At 50.5% G+C, this 19269-nt stretch overlaps 2 protein-coding genes across 4 annotated transcripts; one reads left to right on the top strand and one right to left on the bottom strand.

Annotated features, from left to right (window-relative positions):
• The first annotated feature begins 1178 nt into the window (after positions 1–1178).
• Positions 1179–4260, top strand: LOC110312077 (carbonic anhydrase 15). Of its 3 annotated transcripts, none has more exons than XM_029470267.2 (8): positions 1181–1352; positions 1518–1553; positions 1866–2084; positions 2503–2663; positions 2749–2841; positions 3429–3495; positions 3587–3753; positions 3858–4255. In XM_029470267.2, exons 1-8 carry the CDS (start codon positions 1286–1288, stop codon positions 4068–4070), a joined length of 1023 nt encoding a protein of 340 aa, XP_029326127.1. In that variant the 5' UTR covers positions 1181–1285; the 3' UTR covers positions 4071–4255. The 3 variants fall into 3 exon arrangements, with proteins under 3 accessions (XP_029326129.1, XP_029326127.1, XP_021041288.1); XM_021185629.3 differs by having other exon boundaries at positions 1183–1352; positions 1914–2084; positions 3858–4251; XM_029470269.2 differs by lacking the exon at positions 2749–2841 and having other exon boundaries at positions 1179–1352; positions 3858–4260.
• Positions 4261–4388: 128 nt separating this feature from the next.
• Positions 4389–5847, bottom strand: Fam246c (family with sequence similarity 246 member C). The gene has a single exon (XM_085832254.1). It carries the CDS (start codon positions 5798–5800, stop codon positions 5105–5107), a length of 696 nt encoding a protein of 231 aa, XP_085688380.1. The 5' UTR covers positions 5801–5847; the 3' UTR covers positions 4389–5104.
• Between the last annotated feature and the right edge of the window lie 13422 nt (positions 5848–19269).

The raw sequence follows: 19269 nt of genomic DNA, 5'->3' as shown, positions 1-19269 counted from the left end.
GGAAGCCAGGTTAGGGCTTGGTTTTGAGGATCCTGGAGCTAAGTCTGGTGGAACAAAAGGGAGCCAGGAGGGGCTGGTGGCACAGCAGGTCCCCCCGCCTCGCAATCCGGGCAAGGTGGTAGCATGTTTTTTAAAACTGCACACAAAGGTGTGCACCTCCATGCCCCACACAATATTTTAATTTTTATCGTTTTTGTGTGTGCATGAGTTTATGTATTTGCACCCCATACATGCAAGAGCCCTCATTGGTCAAACTCAGGAGCCAGACTTTCAGCTGTAATCAAACCAGACTTTCACTGTCCTAACCAGCTTAACCTAACTCAGAAGGGCCAATGACTACAGCAGGCTGTCACAAAGGCTGGAAAGGGGTTGGGTAAAGAAGGATCTGCTGAGGCCTTTGGTGGGGACAGGAGCTTCGTTCTGCCCTCAGCACATCTGAAGCAGGGTGCCTGGGGCTCTGCCAACACTGCCCTTTCCTCCCTGTCCTCTCTTCAAGGAAGAACTTGGTCCTCCAGCAGTTGCTGTTGGTTTTTTGCAGTGCTGAGGGAGAATCCAAGGAGACATGCTAAGCAAGTACTCTTCCACTAAGCTATACCCCACCTCCCTTGGGCTATGGGAAAGAGATGCTGAGAACTGGAATACTGAGAGGAGCAGCCCTCCAGCCCACTCCCTGATAGTCATTGGTGAGCCTAACCTGCTCAGACATGGTGCCCATGTGCAGAACACATCAGGAAACCAAGAGCCACTGTAGTATCCCCACAGGAGGACTGCAGCTTCTCCTGAGACCTTTGTCTTTGGGAGGGTATTGATCCTCAGACGAGCATCAATAGGAAGCAGATGTGGACCTGGACTTGGAACGGGTTGGAATCTCAAGCTTGTAGCATGAGAAGGAATAGCCATGCCTCTTAGCCTAAGTCTTGGGTAGTAGGATTCAATGTGCCCTCATCTCTTGAACTAATTTCTTTGACGGTGACTTTGGCATGTCACTCCTGGTCTCTGTTACCCATTTTCACTGCTGTAAGAGTAATAAGGAGACACCCTTCGGGAGAAATGCCAACAACAGTTACACTGGCTGCAGCAGCTCTGAAGATTAGGCTCCAGCCCACCTCCATTCCTAGTGGCTCTACCTGGGCTCCACCCACTCTAGCCCCACCTCAGCATGTCCACAGGGCTTATCCAGACCTCTAGTTCACCTACCAATGAATGCGGAGCAGCCTTCTTAGTTAGCCTGGCTGTACATTCCTCGTCCACTTTGCAGTTCTCCAGAGTCAGCCACTGCAGCATCATGTGGGCCCTGGACTTCCTGCTCAGCTTCCTCCTTATACAACTGGCGGCACAGGTGGACTCCAGTGGTGAGCACCAAGGCTCTGCCTGACACCACCTACCCACCGGTGATGGGGCAAGTGGGGAGGAGACACACTGACAAGGGAACAGCCTCTACCTGTCTCCATTCCTGGATTGGGGTCAAGATGGAACTTTATAGGGAACCACTGTGGTTCCCTGCCTCCTGTCTGCAGGTACCTGGTGCTACGACTCCCAAGACCCAAAGTGTGGTGAGAACAGTTGTAACAGGCTATGTGGATCTGTCTGGTCTCTGTCAGCTCCTGTGCTCCAAAGGACTGGACACTGTGATTCTGTGTGTCTGCTGTCAGGGTCTGTGAGTCTACGGGTGTGGCTAGACCATGTGTGTGTTGGGATGGTCCCCAGCTTGAGTATGCAGCCGTGTCCCAGATCCTTCTACCTTATCTCTCTGTGCCAGTATGCTTGCAGACATATAAGTCAGATGGGTGCTGCTGCAGCCAGGTGTGTGGAGGGCAGAGGGAGGGCATCTGGGTAAATGGAATCCCTCCTCGTTGTACTCCCAGACTTGCCTTCGAGACCCCTGCTGCAGACTCTAGTCCTTGTTTTCTCAGGCCCTGCCCACTGGAAGGAACTAGCACCTGCCTGTGGGGGCCCAACCCAGTCCCCTATCAACATTGACCTTCGATTGGTCCAGCGGGACTACACTCTTAAGCCCTTCATCTTTCAAGGCTATGATTCAGCCCCTCAAGATCCTTGGATCCTGGAGAACGATGGCCACACAGGTCAGCGTTATAAGGTTAAGACTGCTACACAGAAGCAGGACTCCACACAGCTTACAGGAACCTCACCCATACACAGGGATGAGGACCCACAGACGAGCTGAGACACCAGCTTCTCAAAAAAAGCTCACTGCCCCCCAACACACAACACAAATGGGCTAAGCAGACAATGGGATACACAGACAAGTCCAAATCCTCGGGGACAGAGCAGAGGAGGCTCTACACACAATGTAGGGAGGTGGCAGGGGACCCTCTATAAATGAAGCTAGCCATGACCTCTGAGGACAATCAGTTCATGTCCAGATGCCAAGATGCTGGAAAGAAGTCAAGGTCCTCATAACTGAAACTGCTAGTGACAGTGTTATTCCTACCCTGGGGAGTCTGCTGGTGAGGAAAACTCTCATGTGCTTCCTGCCTTCAGTGCTACTGCGAGTAAATTCCTGTCAGCAGAACTGCCCAGCCATCCAAGGGGCTGGGCTCCCATCACCAGAGTACCGGCTACTGCAGCTGCACTTCCACTGGGGCAGCCCAGGGCACCAAGGCTCCGAGCACAGCCTGGATGAGAAGCATGGTTCTATGGAGGTGGGTTCAGGGTGGACCAGAAGGAAGACAGGTGTAGGGAGCAGAGAGCAGCAGCTGGTCACTACCTTTGGTCTGTATCCCCTAGATGCACATGGTCCACATGAACACAAAGTACCAGAGCATGGGGGATGCACGGAGCCAACCAGATGGGTTTGCTATACTGGCTGTGCTGTTGGTGGTGAGGAAGGGGCTGTAGCCCCATGCATGTTTCCAGAAACAGGGACTTGGAGTTGTGTGGAGGGACCAGGGATCTTCAGGTCTGAAAGGCTTAGGGAACTCAGAAGAGCTCACTTTCCCCACCACCACCACCACCACCACCACCAACACATGCACACAAATGGGCTGAGCAGCTTTAACAATGGGATACGCAGATGAGACCAAATCCTCATGACCGAAGAAGAGGAGGCTCTACACACAATGTAGGGAGGTGGCAGGGGACACTCTATAAATGAAGCTAGACATGAGGACAGTCAGTTCACATCCAGATGCCCAGGGAACTCCCCACCAAGGAGGTGGGGGCCAAAGTGATGGAGTGTTGCTGGGCCTCCTGGTAGGTCATCTTCTTCATCCCCAGACCTCCCAGAGCCTCCAGCTGGGCCCTTCCCACTGCTGTCCCAGCTATTTTACCTTCACACACACACACACACACACACACACACACACACACACACACACACACACACACGGGGGGGGTAGTGAGGGGGAGAGAGAAAGGGGGTGGAGGTAGAGAACATCAAAATGTCTTTTACTAAAACTCTTCCACAGGAGGAGGACAGGGACAATACCAATTTCTCTGCCATTGTGTCTGGCCTGAAAACTTTATCTTCACCTGGTAAGGAGCTGTGGGGTCCCATCTGGGCTGGAAGTGATGAGGGTGAGGAGCAAGAGCAGGAGAGGCAAGTTCCAGTTTCTCTTCTATACAGGGGTAGCTGTGAATCTGACGTCCACCTTTGCACTGGCCTCTCTGCTGCCAAGTGCTTTGGGGCTCTTGCGATACTACCGATACTCTGGGTCTCTGACCACGCCGGGCTGTGAGCCAGCGGTGCTCTGGACTGTCTTTGAAAACACCGTACCCATTGGGCGTGCGCAGGTGGGAGCCACTGCCATTCCTCCACGCCCAGTCTGTTATTACCCCCCATTGCAGCCTTCTCCACCTGCCCTGTCACATCTTGACCCATCTTTGCCTACCCTCAGGTAGTTCAGTTCCAGGCCGTGCTCCAGACCGGGCCACCAGGTTTGCACCCCAGACCACTCACGGATAATTTCCGCCCCCAGCAGCCTCTTGGAGAGCGCAGGATAACAGCCTCTCCCGAAGCATCCATCCGATCATCAGTCTCTACCCTGCCCTGTTTGCACCTGGCTCTTGTGGGCTTGGGAGTTGGCCTGTGGCTCTGGCAGGGTCCCTAGGTTCAGCAATGATTCCACAATAGTGCTTCCACAATAAATCGTGCGCAGTGACCTTGGCCTAACGCGTCTGGTAAGGGTTGTATGCCTAGTAGTCAAGGGGATGGCGGGTAGAGAATCCTCCCTAACCTCATTGCAGTCTCAATGTTCCTGGCCACAGAACTGAGAGGCTCCTGGGTGACAGTCCTCTTGCCCACCATGGCCATAAAAATTTATTCCAAAACTGAGACCCACTCAGATACCCACTGGCAACAACACATTATTTAAGTCTTCTGGTCAGAGGGAAGGGAGAAAGTCAGTACATCTTAGTAATGCCACCTATGCCAGAAACTGCATTTTATTATACTTAACAATCTGGGTGATCAACAAAGGGAGTTACTGTGCCCAATTAAAATGATGACCCGGGTTGAAATTCTGAGGCCAGTTTTTAAGAAAAAGCAGGCTCCAACAGGAGGCACCGAATTGGCTGGTTTTGAAAGAGACAGCAAGCGCTATGAAACCAGGCTTGCCTTGTAGAGTATTTTCTAAAGAGAAGCTGGTGTTGGGCTACTGTTGGGAGGCTAAGTAAGGGCACAAATGTCGTCCTTATCAGTGTCTGAGGCTGAGTCCAAGGGATACTGATAACATGATACCACAGCAGAAGGGTGGCCCCATTACCAGTAGAGTTGTGGTGGCTAGGAAAGTGATGTCATGTAGAGGGATACATTGAAGTGACACTGTCCTCAGCTACCTTAGGTTCCTAAAGTCCATTATAGTTGACACTATTCTAGTGCTCTCTAGGACTTTAAAGACAACAGCAAGCATTTGCCTCCAGGCTGCAGATCCCTTGGCTCGGCCAGCTGCTTCTCTCAGGCAGCGTCACTCTGGTTCAGATTCTTCCCCAGCTCCAAGGCCAAAAGGGGTCTCTACAGCCCAGAGTCAGCCTCTGCCGCCCATCCTCTAAATAATGGAATGTCAGCTGGCGGCATCTGGGGAGTCTGTAGAAGCACCGCATACCGGCCGGCCGATTTGCCCGCTTCTGGGGACTCCGGAGTCCCTCAGTCTCCGCCGCTTTGCGCAGCCGCTGGAGGCACTGGAGTTTTCTTGTGGTTCTTGCGGGCCATGGCTCGGTTCGCCAGGCCGTCCGCGGGGGCGTCCGGTCCGTTCTCCGCTGCCCTGGAGGACGAAACCAACGCGTTCACCGTGCCGAGCGCCCGTAGCAGGGCGGGGCCACGGGGCTCGCGGCGGGCGGGCGGCGGCAGCGGCTGCGGCGGCGGCGGCAGCGGCAGCAGGGCGCGCAAGGCGTCCAGCTCGCTCCGCAGCTCCGCACGCAGCGCTTCGAGCCCCGCGCCCAGCTCGGCGCGCACGGCCGCCAGCCCCTCCTGCAGCCGCCGCTCGCTCACCTCCAGGACGCCCGCGGGGTAGGTGGCGCCGCCGCGTGGCTCCCCGCACACCGAGCACACCGAGCCGCCGCTGCGCGCGTCGTTCCTCTCGCCGGCCTCCGCCGCCCCGGCTCGCTCGCCCGCGCGCTCCACCACCCGCAGCAGTCGCGGCGCCTCGGCTCGCGCCGCCGCCTCGACCCGCAGCTGGCCACGCAGGCGAGCCAGGCGGCCCGGGGCGCGGGCATCTTCGGGAACCGGCCCGTTGGGCTGCGAGCTCGGGCCTAGCCGGCGGCCCACGCCTCGCCTCAGCGCCTCTCTAACGCCGTACGCGCCGCGCGCCTGAGTCCACGAGCGCCCGGGCTCTGCCGCCATGCGCTGCCGTCTGCACCGCTCTCTGCCAGCCCCGCTGAGAGGGCCAGGGCCCCAACCTGCAGCCTAGCGACCGCGGGGCCCGCGGGAACGCGCCCTGGGACGTCTGTGGGAACGACCGGGCCTGGGGGAACCCCTGCAGGGCCAATTCCTGAGTGGCTGGGGCTCCGGGGAGGCCGCGGGTATGGGGGAGGGCTGTGCCCGTAGGCAGGGGTATTTGAAATTTGGCCTTAGGGACCATGTTGTCGGCTGGGGGCCCCCATATGAGACTTAGGTTGGCCTCTAGGCAGCGGCAATAGCACATGGCGCAATGGCTGCTTAAGCCAAGACACCGTAAGGCCAGAATCAAAGCCCCCCTTCCCTTCCTTTCACGTTGTCCTGGCCACAGCAACCTATGCCACTCTAGCCGCTCTGTCTCTTGTGTCTCCCACATAGCACACCCAGCCACGACTGAGAATTCATCTTTCTCACTGGCGTCTCCAGCTCTGAGCTTTCGCCCCTCTACCCTCCTTTCTGAGGGACTTAGAGACTGCTGAACCCCAGCCCATCTCATGCCTATCCTGCTCATATCCTGTTTAACCTCTTCTGACCACTCACCCTTGCCACCCTCTTCATCTTTACATACATAGGCTCCATGCCTCTCCTCTGCCTACGTTTCTGCTTTTCCCACTGGGACCCTGAACCTTCCTTGCCCACCCAATCTCACAAGTAAAGGAAGCCTCAACCGCAAGTAACTTCACAATGTCTCTTAAGTGGGGTCTCATGTAGCCAAAACTGCTCTCATACTCCTTATGTAGCCAGGACTGACTGAATTCCTCCTGCTCTGCCTCTTGGGTGCTGGGATTACAGGTGTCTGTTACCATGCCCAGTTAATGCAGTCAGACTGGAGATTAAACCCCGGAATTCATTCCTTCGGAGGAAGCACTCCACCTATCCCAGCTAGCTCTGGTTTTTGTTTAGTTTGGGGGTGATTTTTTTTTTTTTTTTAGAATTTTTATTTTATGTAAACGAGTGTTTTGTGTGCATGTGTGTCATGTACCACTTGATGCCTGAGAGGGTGGTGAGCCTCCATGTGAATGCTGGGACTCAAACCCAGGTCTTTCGAATGGGACTTTAACCATCAAGCCAATTCTCCAGTGCGTTTCTGTTTCGTTCTGAGACAAGGCCTTACTATGTTGCCCAGACTGGTCTCGAACTCCTGCACTCAAATGGTCCCTCCTGCCTCAGCCTCACCAGTAGCCAGGGTTGTAGGCTCCTACCACTGCATCTGGCTTACAGTGATTTTTCAGTGACTCTGCCCTTCCACAGTGAGGTGCCTGAACCCATAGTTGGCTCTTCTGTGTTGAGTCTGGCACATAGCTAGGTCCTTAGTGTTGCTAAATGTGCTGAAGGTTTGACGAAGGAATAATATGGAACATGTCCGTCCAAGGTTAAGCACTCACACTCACCCTGCCGAGCCCCGTAAGGGGCCATGACTACCCTAGCTAATCTTTCCTCCCCTGACTGTCTTTAGTACCCTTTCACTTTCTGGGGAGCCTCCTTCTTTCCCAGCCCTGTACATCCTGAGCTGTGCATGCTCATGGTACAGTGGGTCCTATGTCCCTCTAGAGGGCAGGATCTCCCCACCAAGCATGAGCATGTTGTTCTCATCGTCCCTGGGGTGTTGTTAGCACTCTGGGTGCTCAGTGCCCTGGAACCTCCGAAGAAAATTGTAAGGAGGGAGGACTCTGTGGGGATCCAGCAGTGCTGGGAGCCAAGGCTGGATCTGTGTGCCCAGGTGCAGAGGCTAGCCTCTGCATCCCTGTAACTGCATGTGTGCACATGTGCGGAGGGTCGGGGTGCTGTGAACTGTCTGTGGCAGCCTGGTGGGGGACCGCCTGTTTCCCTTCTAGTTCATTCACTCTGGCTCATGTAAGGTAAAGCCAGGAGATGAGAATGTGACACTCAGCGTCTTAAGTGTCCCCTGTTCTTGGTGACTTACCTGTTCCCCTGGGACCTCCTGTATTGGCCCAGATGAATTCTAGAGCTCATTAACCGTGCCTCTCCCCAAACCCCTGCTGCTGACTACAAAGCCCTGAATCCCTGCCCCAGGCCTGCTTTCCAGGCTGTGTGGTGGAGGGGCTCTTCCCTTCCTGAACCAAGTCTGTACCCAGGAAGCCTAACAAGCTAGGAGGGTTACAGAGGCCAATAGAGACTCTAAGCTTGCAGATGTTAGAGGCAGGAGTACTGTGTGCAGAGAAGTGGATGTTCTCGTGGGTTTATACTTGACTCGGGATATTTATGACTATGCTGAGCTACAAACTAAGCCTCTACAGAGAGGTCCACACTTTGTTAAGACTGCTTGTGGCAGAGGTCATGCAGGAAGGGGACCCCAGGGGGCCAGAGCAAGGCTGCAGAGGTGAAAGCTGGAAGGCAAGTGTGTGTGCACCTGTCTGTATGCACATGCACGCACACACACACAAACACACACACATACTTGCACACCATGCCCAGCCTCTTGAGCTCAAGGAGAAGGCACGAGGTGGGAAGGCTCTGGGCTGTTGTGCTTGTCTCACATGAACAGGACCCTGGATCTTGCCTGGCACAGGTCTGATGGGTGGTAGCAAGGCTGAGATCTGAAGGCAGAAGCTGTGGTGGGAAAGCACACACCCCTCACCCAGATGGTTACTTGGAGAGATGTTGCTTTCAGAAAGGAAATGATGGGCTAAAGCAGGGGCAGAGCTGGAGGGCACAGAATAAGGAGCAAGGGCAGGCCAGCCTCTGCTTCCTCTTGGGAGCGTCTCAGAGCCAGCCAGCCCCTTAGCTCCCTGCATAGAGGGACCAGGGCTAGGCCAGGCACTGTGGCACAGGGAGCCTGGCTGCAAGGCTGTCCCCATCTGGCCCCTGCTGTGGCTCTGTGCATCCAGGTGGAACCTTCTAAAAGGGCAGTCAGTGACCAAACCACTCATTAACTCCTGAACAAGGCCAGTGGGGGCAGAACACCTGGCGCTCCAAGCAGGGATGGAGATTTGGCAGCCTCCTCGTGTGACTTAATGTCGTCACTACTGCCACTATTATACTATTAAGCCCTGGCAGTCACCAAGATAGGATTTATTTCCCAGAGCCAGGAGAGCACTCAGCCATGTTGGAGGAACTCTGGCGACTCTAGAGGAGGAGGGAGCACTAACTTTTCATCCCTAGCGGGGAGGAGTCAGAGCACAAGTACCCCAAACCCAGGCCTCTTCTCTGGAACTCTGTCTTAGTTCTTGGTGAAGGTGCATGCCAGCATGGAGCCCTTGAAGCTGCCTGACTAGCTTTTTTTTTTTTTTTTTTTTTGGTTTTACGAGACAGGGTTTCTCTGTGTAGTAGCCTTGGCTGTCCTGGAACTCACTCTGTAGACCAGGCTGGCCTTGAACTCAGAAATCCACCTGCCTCTGCCTCCCAAGTGCTGGCCTGACTAGCTTTTTGAATCATCTGTGCCGCTCTAAGGCCCTGGCATTTCCTCTTGAATGTGATAGAGTGAGGAGAGTTGGAAGGAGCAGGGTCAGGGCATGGCTGTATGTGTACAGCCTGTCCAGGATCTCAGCTCATACATAGAGCTCCGGTGGCCCTGTCACCAGAGTCTCTAGGGTACAAGCTGGACCTTGGCAGTCCTAACAAGCTCACTCTCAACAGACAAAATGACAAGTAGTATTGACAAGCAGAGACAGGAGATAGATCTGTGGTGACACTGAGAAGAGGAGCAGGGCCCATTGATCTCCCGGGCTGACTCTGGTAGGCTTAGGTTTAGTGGAGAACAAGAAGTGCAAACAGCTAAGCCATCCTGGTCAGTGTGGTCCTGCCCATTACTGACTTGTGGCTGTTTCTGCTCTAGTCTGTCCTGCGAGGCCATCTAACAGGTTCTCAGCACTTTGTGAAATCTTTCTGGAGGACAAGTACCCCTCTGGCTGATGCGCCGGGCTTTCCTCTCCTCCAGCATTAAATGTCTGGGAAAATTCTAATTCCTTCACTGTTCAAGGATAGCCAAGTGGGAGGGTGCAAACACCTCTCCTGAGACCGTCTGAGCCCCTGCGAGGTACTCATACTTCCCATGGTCTTGTCTCAGTTTCCCCTCCTGTCAGAGTTGTGAGACTCTTTGCTGCCAAGAAAGTGGTGGTGGTGGTGGGGAGAGCCCATTTGTGCTCACACAGAATAGCAAACTTCCGGATCTTGGACTTGGGGAATCTGTTTCCAATCTGAGTAGAAGAGAATGGGGGCCAGCATGTCATTGCAGTCCATGGCTTCCTTCCATGGGGGCTGAATACCCTCGGGCACTGGCCACACAGAGGTTTTCTGGGAACTGACCTAAGGCAGGTGACTCTGCAGGGGGCAGATTCATTACTCAGTAATGACCTTGTCTGACCTCCTAATGAGCTCATTACCTGGTAATGACTGTGTTTGCTGGGTCTTGGCGTCAGCAGCCTCCCAGCCCTGCAATGTCCAGCCTGAGGTGGCTCTGACCAGTCTGAGGTGGCTTGGGCTCTAACCCCTGTCTGGGAGAGAGATGGAAATGAACCCACCAGCACATGTGTGCCTCAGCTCCTCCCCTCCCAAATGAACAGCCTGTGTGGAGAAGGCCTTGTTCGAACTCTGCTCCATCTTACTCAGACAGTGGTAAAAATCCTTTGCCCAGCCAAACTTTACTCAGGCTCCCAAAGTTCCCTAGGTCCTTCTGGGTTCTGGTTTCGAAGCCTAACTCGTGGCTCACGCCTGTAATCCCAGTGTTTGGGAAGCAGAAACTGAGGAGTTGCTGTGGGTTCGAGACCAGTCTGTGCTATGCAGTGAGTCCCAGGGACAGCCTGGGCTAAAGAGACCCTGTCTCTGAAAACACAAACCAAACAAGAATTCTACTAACTCAGTTTAGCAAGGACCAGTATCTAACCCCCTCAACCTCTACTGTGTCCCACACTCTGGTGGCTGCAGCTTCAACAAGAACCCTTGCCCATACCTGTTTCCCTTTTGAAATGTCTCATCCCCACCCCTTCCTGCTACTCAGCTACAGATTCCTGTTTGTCATTCTGTGTTCAGAGAGGAATCCTATCTCTTCCTCCCACAGCAGAATCTATATCACCACAGTGCCTGGCTCTACCCAGATAGTCCCCACCGAACTACAGGAAGTGGCTGAATCTTTTTGTTTCTTTGACTTTGGGTTTTGGCTTTGGTTTTCAAGTCAGGATCTCTGTGTATCCCTGGATGCCCTGGAACTCACTCTGTAGACCAGATTGGCCTTGAACTCACAGAGATCTGCCCATCTCAGCCTCCCAAGTGCTGAGATTAAAGGCGTGTGCCTCTACCGCCCAGCAGCTGAATCATTCTAAATGTAGCCGTAGACACAAAAGAGGGCCAGCACGTAGGGCTGCTGTTGCAGGACAGCTAGTCACCTGGGAAGGATGTGTTCAGTTGCCTGACAGTCTTTCAAAGTCTCCCTTCCCCTGTCTGCTGAGCTGTTTGTCCTGGTCATCTTCCAGACTGTGGGAGGGATCTTCCTCATTGTTCCTGGAGAAGGAAGCCAGGGAGGGGAGGCCATAAAGCAGGCCAGGCTGCCTGAGGCCCTGGCCTGCCACTGCAGTGGGGCACCCTCTCCTGCTCCCATTCCAGCAAGTGCCTGTCCTGTGTCTGCAATACCATGTCACATAAACTGTCCCCCTGCTCAGCCTCAGGACACATCCCTGCCATAGCAGCCTTCCCTGCCCCTGGTCCTTCATTTTGGAAACTATCCCTCCATTTCAGTCTGTGCCTACTTCTCGTTGCTTCTCCTCCTGTCTTGTTTGCTTTCTGACTGATGTCTACCTACACTTTCAGACTCTTAGAGAAGCACCCGTACATAGCAGACACACCCTAAACGCTGAGGCTGTGCTGCCAGATGGGGGGAGGGCAGCACGGGTGAAGGGGGAGAGCCCGTTTGTGCTCACACAGAATCACAAACTTCCAGATCTTGGACTTGGGGAATCTGTTTCCAATCTGAGTAGAAGAGAAAGGGGGCCTGCATGTCATTGCAGTCCATGGCTTCCTTCCATAGGGGCTGAACACCCCCGGGCACTGGTCACACAGAGGTTCTCTGGGAACTGACCTGAGGCAGGTGACTCTGCAGGGGGCAGATTCATTACTCAGTAATGATCTTGTCTGACCTCCTAATGAACTCATTACTTGGTAATGACTGTTTGCTGGGTGCTATGTCAGCTGGGGAGATAGTGTAGTTGGTAAAACACGAGGACTCAAGTTCAAATTCGTGAAAGCCAGGCATGGTAGAGCCCACCTGTAACCCCATTACATGTCACTCCAGAGATAGTGGCAGAGACAAGAGAATCCCCAGAAGCTCATTGGTCAGCTTGCCTTGCCATGAGACCTCAAAGTGGGAGGCAAGGAACCTCACCCAGGTTGTACTCTGAACCTGCACCCACACATAGAAGCAGACACACACACACACAAACATACACAGGAACACACACACACACACTCACACAAGAATATACACATGCTAATAAAAATACACACACATTCACTCACACATAGAAAGATGTGCACAAACACAGGAACATGAATACACACAGAGAGGAACGAACACACACACACTATGCAATAAATAAATTCAAGTTCCTTATCAATTAAGTGTGAGCCCAAGGCTTGGCACTAAGAAAATCTTTGGGCAGAGCTCTGTACACAGCAGGATCAGTTGTTGGTGCTGGCTCCATCTTTACAACATCTGCCCAGTCAGAAGCCAGGGCATCCTGCTCTTGTCTTCTCCAGGGAGAGGCTTTGCCCACCTGTACCTCTCAGGAGAGAGAGTGTGGCCATGAGCTGCTGGTGCTGTCCTCCAGCCAAGAGGAGTCACCAAGGAGGCCCTAGCAGCAGACACCATCTGTGCGCTCACATGTCAATGTGACCTCTACCAAGACCTGAACCAGATTTCTTCAGGCATTGGAACCTTTTCAGCCAATACTCCCTCCCCCATCAAGAGCTTTCCTCCCCAGCTTCTAGGTCCAAATGAGAAAGCTAGAAGTTGGTTAATTATTTTTTTGTTATGAGTTTACTATAAACTGCAATTGAACACAAAATACTACCCACTGTCTGCTTAAAGCAAAACCTCATTATATAAGGCACTCTCATTAAACCAACTATTCAACCAGGGTGAGCCCCAGTTCTTCCCCCATCTGCCAGAGGCACCGTGTATTATTTCTGAACAGTGTGTGCCTTGGTTTACCTGTCTCTGTCTAAGTTTAAATTGGTTTATGCTATATGTGGGACGTACCATACAACCCTACACTCCTTTCTTGTTTGGATTTTGTGCAGTGCTGTCTTCCTTGCTCCAAGCAAGTAACCTGCCACTGAGATACACTTCAGTCCTTACAAGGGTTGCAAGTCTGTTTGTGTAGCTGTAGACCATTTATTTTAACTGTTGTATAGTATTTCCACTGAGTTATTTATACCTCTACAATGCGCAGTTGAAACACCCTGCTTTATGTTTGTTGCTAATTTATGTGGCCATTTTTTTTTTAACCTGACCTTGAACTCCTGCATGTCCTGCCTCTATCCCCCAAGTGCTAGGATTCCCAGCATGCATTGCCACTCCGTGCTTCACCATCCTGCACAGTTCCTGCTCTGTGAAATGTTTGTTCCTACGTCTTGTTGTCTTTCTTCTCAATTGTAGTAGCCATCTCATTCAGTTAATTTATTTTGATTATTTTGCAGGAGCTGGAAAGATGGCTCAGCACTTAAAAGCACGGGCTGCTCTTCCAGGGGACCTGGTCTTCAATAGCTTCAGTTCCAAGAGATCCTGTGTCTTCTTATGACTTCTCTGGGCACCAGGTCCACACAGCACACAGGCATGCATGCAAGCAAACACCCATATGCATCAGATCTCATTATGGGTGGTTTTATGGATGGTTGTGAGCCACCATGTGGTTGCTGGGATTTGAACTCAGGACCTTTGGAAGAACACAGTGCTCCTAACCGCTGAGCTATCTTGCCAGCCCAAATGTTTTGTTTTTTGAGACAGGGTTTTTCTGTGTAGTCCTGGCTGTCCTGGAACTCAAAGTCAGAGATCAGCTTACCTCTGCCTCCAGAGCTCTGGGATTAAATGAGTGCACCACCCCCACCCCCAGTTAACTAAATAATAATAATAATAATAAACAACTATTCAGCTTATATAGAACATAACCCATGCAGATATCCAGATACAATTTTACAATAATGTTTAGTCATAAAACTAACACCTTGACCAAGTGTAGCTGTTTTTTTGCTACTCTGTGGGTTCTTTCCTCCATCCTTCTCTACCCTTCCAACACCCTAAAACTAGGTAGGAGAGAAGAAAAGGATAGAGAGGAGAGGGGAGGGGACATTGTTATCCTTAGACTACTTCCTGCTGACTAGCGGCATCGAGCTCTTTGGAGCAAGTTTGATCTATGCTGTCAGTATACCTAATTTCTTCTTGTTTTGTCTTTTTTTTTTTTTTTTTTTTTTGGTTTTTCGAGACAGGGTTTCTCTGTGTAGCCCTGGCTGTCCTGGAACTCACTTTGTAGACTAGGCTGGCCTCGAACTCAGAGATCCACCTGCCTCTGCCTCCCGAGTGCTGGGATTAAAGGCGTGCGCAACCACGCCCGGCCTTGTTTTGTCTTTACACACAACTACTTAACAAATCATGAACAGCAACCAAGAAACCAACAAACAAATAACAAACAACCAACAACCAACGATCCACAACCAACAACTAACAACCAACAATCCGCAACACCTCTCGGGGCCCTAGCGTTTATACACCCTCAGAATTCCAAACATCACACACTTGTAGAAACTTTCTGCAGCTGGTAAAATCACACCCCTGCTAGAGCATGAGGCAACCCAGTCAGCTGCTGTGGACAGTCTGAGGCAGCGCCATATCCCGTACTGGGGTTCAAATGAAAACACATTCTTATAATATTTCTGTGTTTTTAAAGAAACCAACATTCTCACTACAATCAAATTGTGACATTTTTAGCACCTAGAAAGTTCCTCCCGTCAGCATCCTCCAACAGGCAATGCCAGGAGTTCTGTGGAAGTGTGTGTGCCCTTCCCCTCCTGCAGCAAGTGGTGTGTGACACTGGTCCATGAAGAGGAGCTGTAAATCTTGCTACAACTGATTTCAGCAATCATTTCTTTTATTGTTAGTGTATCATGTATTTTGCTTAGCATTTTTTTCTTCTGATAAATGAAAGCAGCGTGTGTTCACTCTTTCTGTGTTGGGGTCTAGACAGGCTGGGAGACTGATGGGAGCCCCTGACAATGACATGTGGGCATTCTGCCTTCACCATGCCAGGGCCATGCCAAGCAAGGCTAGCTTTGGAGTGGGGCCAGGGTCTTGACGCTGGACATTTCCCCCATATGTAAGTGGTGACATGTTGCGGACACTAAGACATGAATACCTTGTTTTCAGTCACAGAGCACGCCTTGGAGCTAAGGGAGCTCTGTAGGTCTGCTGTCTGCACACTTTGTTGCTTGTTTTCTGCCTCCTCATTGGAGGGGCATGGGAAGAGCTGTGCAGGTCATTTTCAGCCCTCGCAGCCCTCCTGAGTCCAGCTTCTGATTCTATTTCTTCATCCCAGGTCCTCCCTCCAGGGACACTGTCAAGAACCCTGGTCTGGCTGTTCTTCACACACATGTGTGTGTGCACACACAGTCACACACACAGTCACACACTCACACAGACACACACACACTCACACACTCACACAGTCACACACACAGTCACACACACAGTCACACACTCACACAGACACACACTCACACAGACACACAGACAGACATATACACACAGACAAACAGACACACACACACACACACATGATCCAATAGATCCCATTTTATGATTTCAATTACTGCTCAAGCACTATGCCTGCCTGCTGCCATGTTCCCTGCCTTGATGGTCATGGACTCGGCTACTCTATGGAACCATGAGCCCCATGGTTTCTTTTATAAGTTGCCTTGGTCATAGTGTCTCTTCATCATAACAGCAACCAATACGTGTACACGCATGCGCGCACATACACATACATACATACACCCACTAAATAAATAAATGCTATGTGTGAGTTGCTGACTTGGACTTTATTTTTTAAAAAAACTGTTAAATAAATTTTGTCTGGAGATTAAAACAGAATTTCCAATAGTTTCTGACCTGACCCTAAACACACTTTTGCTACTTTGCAGTATGCTGTTCCAAAAAGGAAGAGTCTCAGCATTGACCTTGAAGATGCTCTATACTCCACAGGGGAGCAAACATTCAGCAGGGAGATGACTCTAGTTAAACGCCTGGCTGGTCTTCCAGAAGCACCAGGTTCAAGTCCCAGCACCCACATGGGTCTCACAACTGATCACAACTCCAGTTCCAGGGAATCTAATGCCATCCTCTGTCCCGTTTGTTGACTTAACCATACATATGGTGCACAGACATACCTGCAGGCAAAATACCCATACACATAAAAGGAGCATAATTATAAACAAAATTTAAAATAGCATCTATTTTTTTCTATGTGTGAGGTGTGTATGTGTGTAGGTGTAGATGTGTGCATCTGAGTGTGTATAAGTGTGCATGTGAATGTAGGTGTGTGTGTATAGGAGTGTGTGTATAGGTGTGTGTAGGTATATATATGAGTGTGTGTATAGGTGTATACATGAATGTGTGTATGTTGAATATGTGTATATGTGTATGGAGATGTGTGTATGAGTGTGCATCTAGGAGTATGTGTATAGGAGTAAGTATATGTATGAGTGTAGGCATGTATATAGGCGTGTGTAGGTGTATGTGTGTGTAGATATGTGTATGAGTGTAGGCATACATGTAGGGGTGTGTGTAAATATGTGTATGAGTGTAGGCATACATGTAGGTGTGTGTGAATTTGTGGAGGTGCACATCAGAGTACAGGGCAGAGTACAGCAGAGTACAGTGGTTCTCTCCTGCCACCTTCTGGGATCTGGAGATTGAACTCAGGTCCTAAGGACCTGTGTGTGCACATCTGCTTGCTGAGAAATCTCCCCAACACAGGTGTATCTACCTCATTAGTATCCAGTTTGCCTGTTTTTAATAAATGATAAAGTTTGGACATGATGGTGGACACCTTTAATCCTAGCACTCAAGAGACAGAGGCAGGTAGATCGTAGTGAATTTGAGGCTAGCCTGGTCCACATAGAGATTTCCAGGACAGCCAGGGCTACAGAGAGATAGCCTGTCTCAAAATGCAAGCAAACAAAAACAGCAATATGCTGAGAATTTGATTTGTGCTTGCATAAGCTGTGTGTCCCTACCTACAGTTGGTTTTCTGACTGGTCATTAAAGAGCCAGCAGCCAATGACTGGACAGAGGTGGGACTTTAAGGATTCCAGGAGAGGAAACGCAGGAGAAGGAGAATCACCAGGGCAGAAGGAAAGAAGAGGATACAGACATGAGAGCTGCGGAATACAGAGAACCAGCCATGTAAGAATCAGAGAAAGCGGCCCCAAGGGCCACTCCCTCACTGGGTCTGGAGTAACAGAGATAAAGTATAGATTTTAGTAATAACTTAAGAATATCAGAGGGAAGCCGGGCGTGGTGGCGCACGCCTTTAATCCCAGCACTCGGGAGGCAGAGGCAGGCGGATTTCTGAGTTCGAGGCCAGCCTGGTCTACAAAGTGAGTTCCAGGACAGCCCGGGCTATACAGAGAAACCCTGTCTCGAAAAACCAAAAAAAAAAAGAATATCAGAGGGGAGTGTGTTAGCCACGTGGAGGTTCAGGAGTGGCCCAAACATTGAGCATCTGGACAGACAGTGTAAAGTGTAAGACTACCCCACAGGAGCTCAGAGTGGTTTAAAGACTCTGCCTTAACAATAAATAATAAAGGGTAAAATTATATGTGTACCAAAAGTTGTAAGATAATTTTGTTTTTGTTTTTGTTTTAATCGAGACAGGTTCTCATTATGTGCTGGGACACACTGTGTAGACCAGGCTGGTCTGGAATTCATGGAGGTCCTCCTGCCTCTGCCTTCTAAGGCTGGAATTAAAGTTTTGTGCTATCATAATCGACAAAGTTGCTTTGATTTGATTTTATTTGATTTATTATCAATTATTTTTATTTTTGATTGATTATCAATTATATTTGATTTGCACATCTATACCTACAAAGCCAGGGCCATGTGAAATTACTCAGGTGCAAAGGGTGGTAGGCAGAAAAGAAATTAAAAGCCTGCTCTAAAGACCTCATGGCACCTGTGCTCCCCCTAATACCTAGCTCCCCGCTCTCCTGGCCCCTGCCCATTGCTCTCCTGGCTTCTGCCTACTGATAGATTTATGTCTAGCTCTTTTCTATTGTTTTCATAGAAACCCTATTCTAAGTACTGGAACTTGTCTTCATTTAACTATTTAAACTAATTCTATATGCACCGTTGTCTACTGTTGTACAATAGATTGCCTCCCCTCAAATAAATGGGTCAAAACAACAAACTTTAGTCATCTTCCACCATGTCTAGCTAAATGTGCTTCCTCGGGACCTTTCATGAGATGTACCTTCCAGGTCAATTCCACTTCTGGGTAATAAAGCTGTAAAGGATATAAACAAGAGACCAGTTTCTTGCTGTTGAGATCTAATGTCCTTAAGATATGGTATTGGCTCTCCAAGAGGGATCCAAGAAGTAAGGCACAAGATATAGCCTTTATGACCTAGCTTAGTGATTCACACATTGACATTTTTACAATATTTTGTTTCAGAGTCCTACCTAATCAAGGGAGATATTATTACCAGGGTGTAAAACGAATAAGAGAGAATTTTTAGGGCCATACAGGAAGCTGGCCATCACAGTAGAAGGCTGAGCACTGGGGACCAACCCATGATAATAATGCTGATGCTGGCTATATAGGCATGATGGCTAAGCATGCCCCCAATTTAGTGGGAGAGGGTGGGAATATCAGAGCTCTAGACCAAGTTTAGGCTGCCACCAAGACCTTTTGCAGCAACTGAGGGTAGACATTGGGAGGCTGACACCTCTCCAGTCGGATGGTTTGGAGAGGTTACCGTTGGGGGTGGTAAAGTAGGCTCAAAACAAATTGTAAGAAATTTTCAATAAAACATTTTATTAAATATTAAGTTAGATGTCTTTTGTTGTTGTTGTTTTCGAGACAGGGTTTCTCTGTGTAGCCCTGGCTGTCCTGGAACTCACTTTGTAGACCAGGCTGTCCTCGAACTCAGAAATCCGCCTGCCTCTACCTCCCACGTGCTGGGATTAAAGGCGTGCGCCACCACCGCCCAGCTTAGATGTGTGGACATTGTAGACTTACATGGTGCAGGAAAGCAACTTTAGCTTTCACTGGTGATTTCTGAACAGAATTTCACATCAGAATATTTTCCTTCAGGTTTCTGCAATAGGTATTTACTGGCAGAGCGAAACTATCCCTCTGCTCCAGTTGCAGTGACAGTGGCTCCAAGATGCCTCTCCAAGCATCCCTGGGAGG

The sequence above is a fragment of the Mus caroli genome, unplaced genomic scaffold (genome assembly GCF_978045245.1).
Source record: "Mus caroli unplaced genomic scaffold, Mus_caroli_1 scaffold_17, whole genome shotgun sequence".
Lineage (NCBI taxonomy): Eukaryota > Metazoa > Chordata > Mammalia > Rodentia > Muridae > Mus > Mus caroli.
Note: the sequence above shows the minus strand (reverse complement) of the source record. Positions and strands in the feature narration are given on the sequence as shown.

Excerpts from the sequence above, each read along its gene's own strand:
- LOC110312077 (XM_029470267.2), top strand. The coding sequence starts at position 1,286 with ATGTGGGCCCTGGACTTCCTGCTCAGCTTCCTCCTTATACAACTGGCG. Across the intron at positions 1,554-1,865 it reads CTCCCAAGACCCAAAGTGTG|ACTTGCCTTCGAGACCCCTG; the intron begins GTGAGAACAGTT and ends TTGTACTCCCAG. Across the intron at positions 3,754-3,857 it reads TACCCATTGGGCGTGCGCAG|GTAGTTCAGTTCCAGGCCGT; the intron begins GTGGGAGCCACT and ends GCCTACCCTCAG.
- Fam246c (XM_085832254.1), bottom strand. The coding sequence starts at position 5,800 with ATGGCGGCAGAGCCCGGGCGCTCGTGGACTCAGGCGCGCGGCGCGTAC.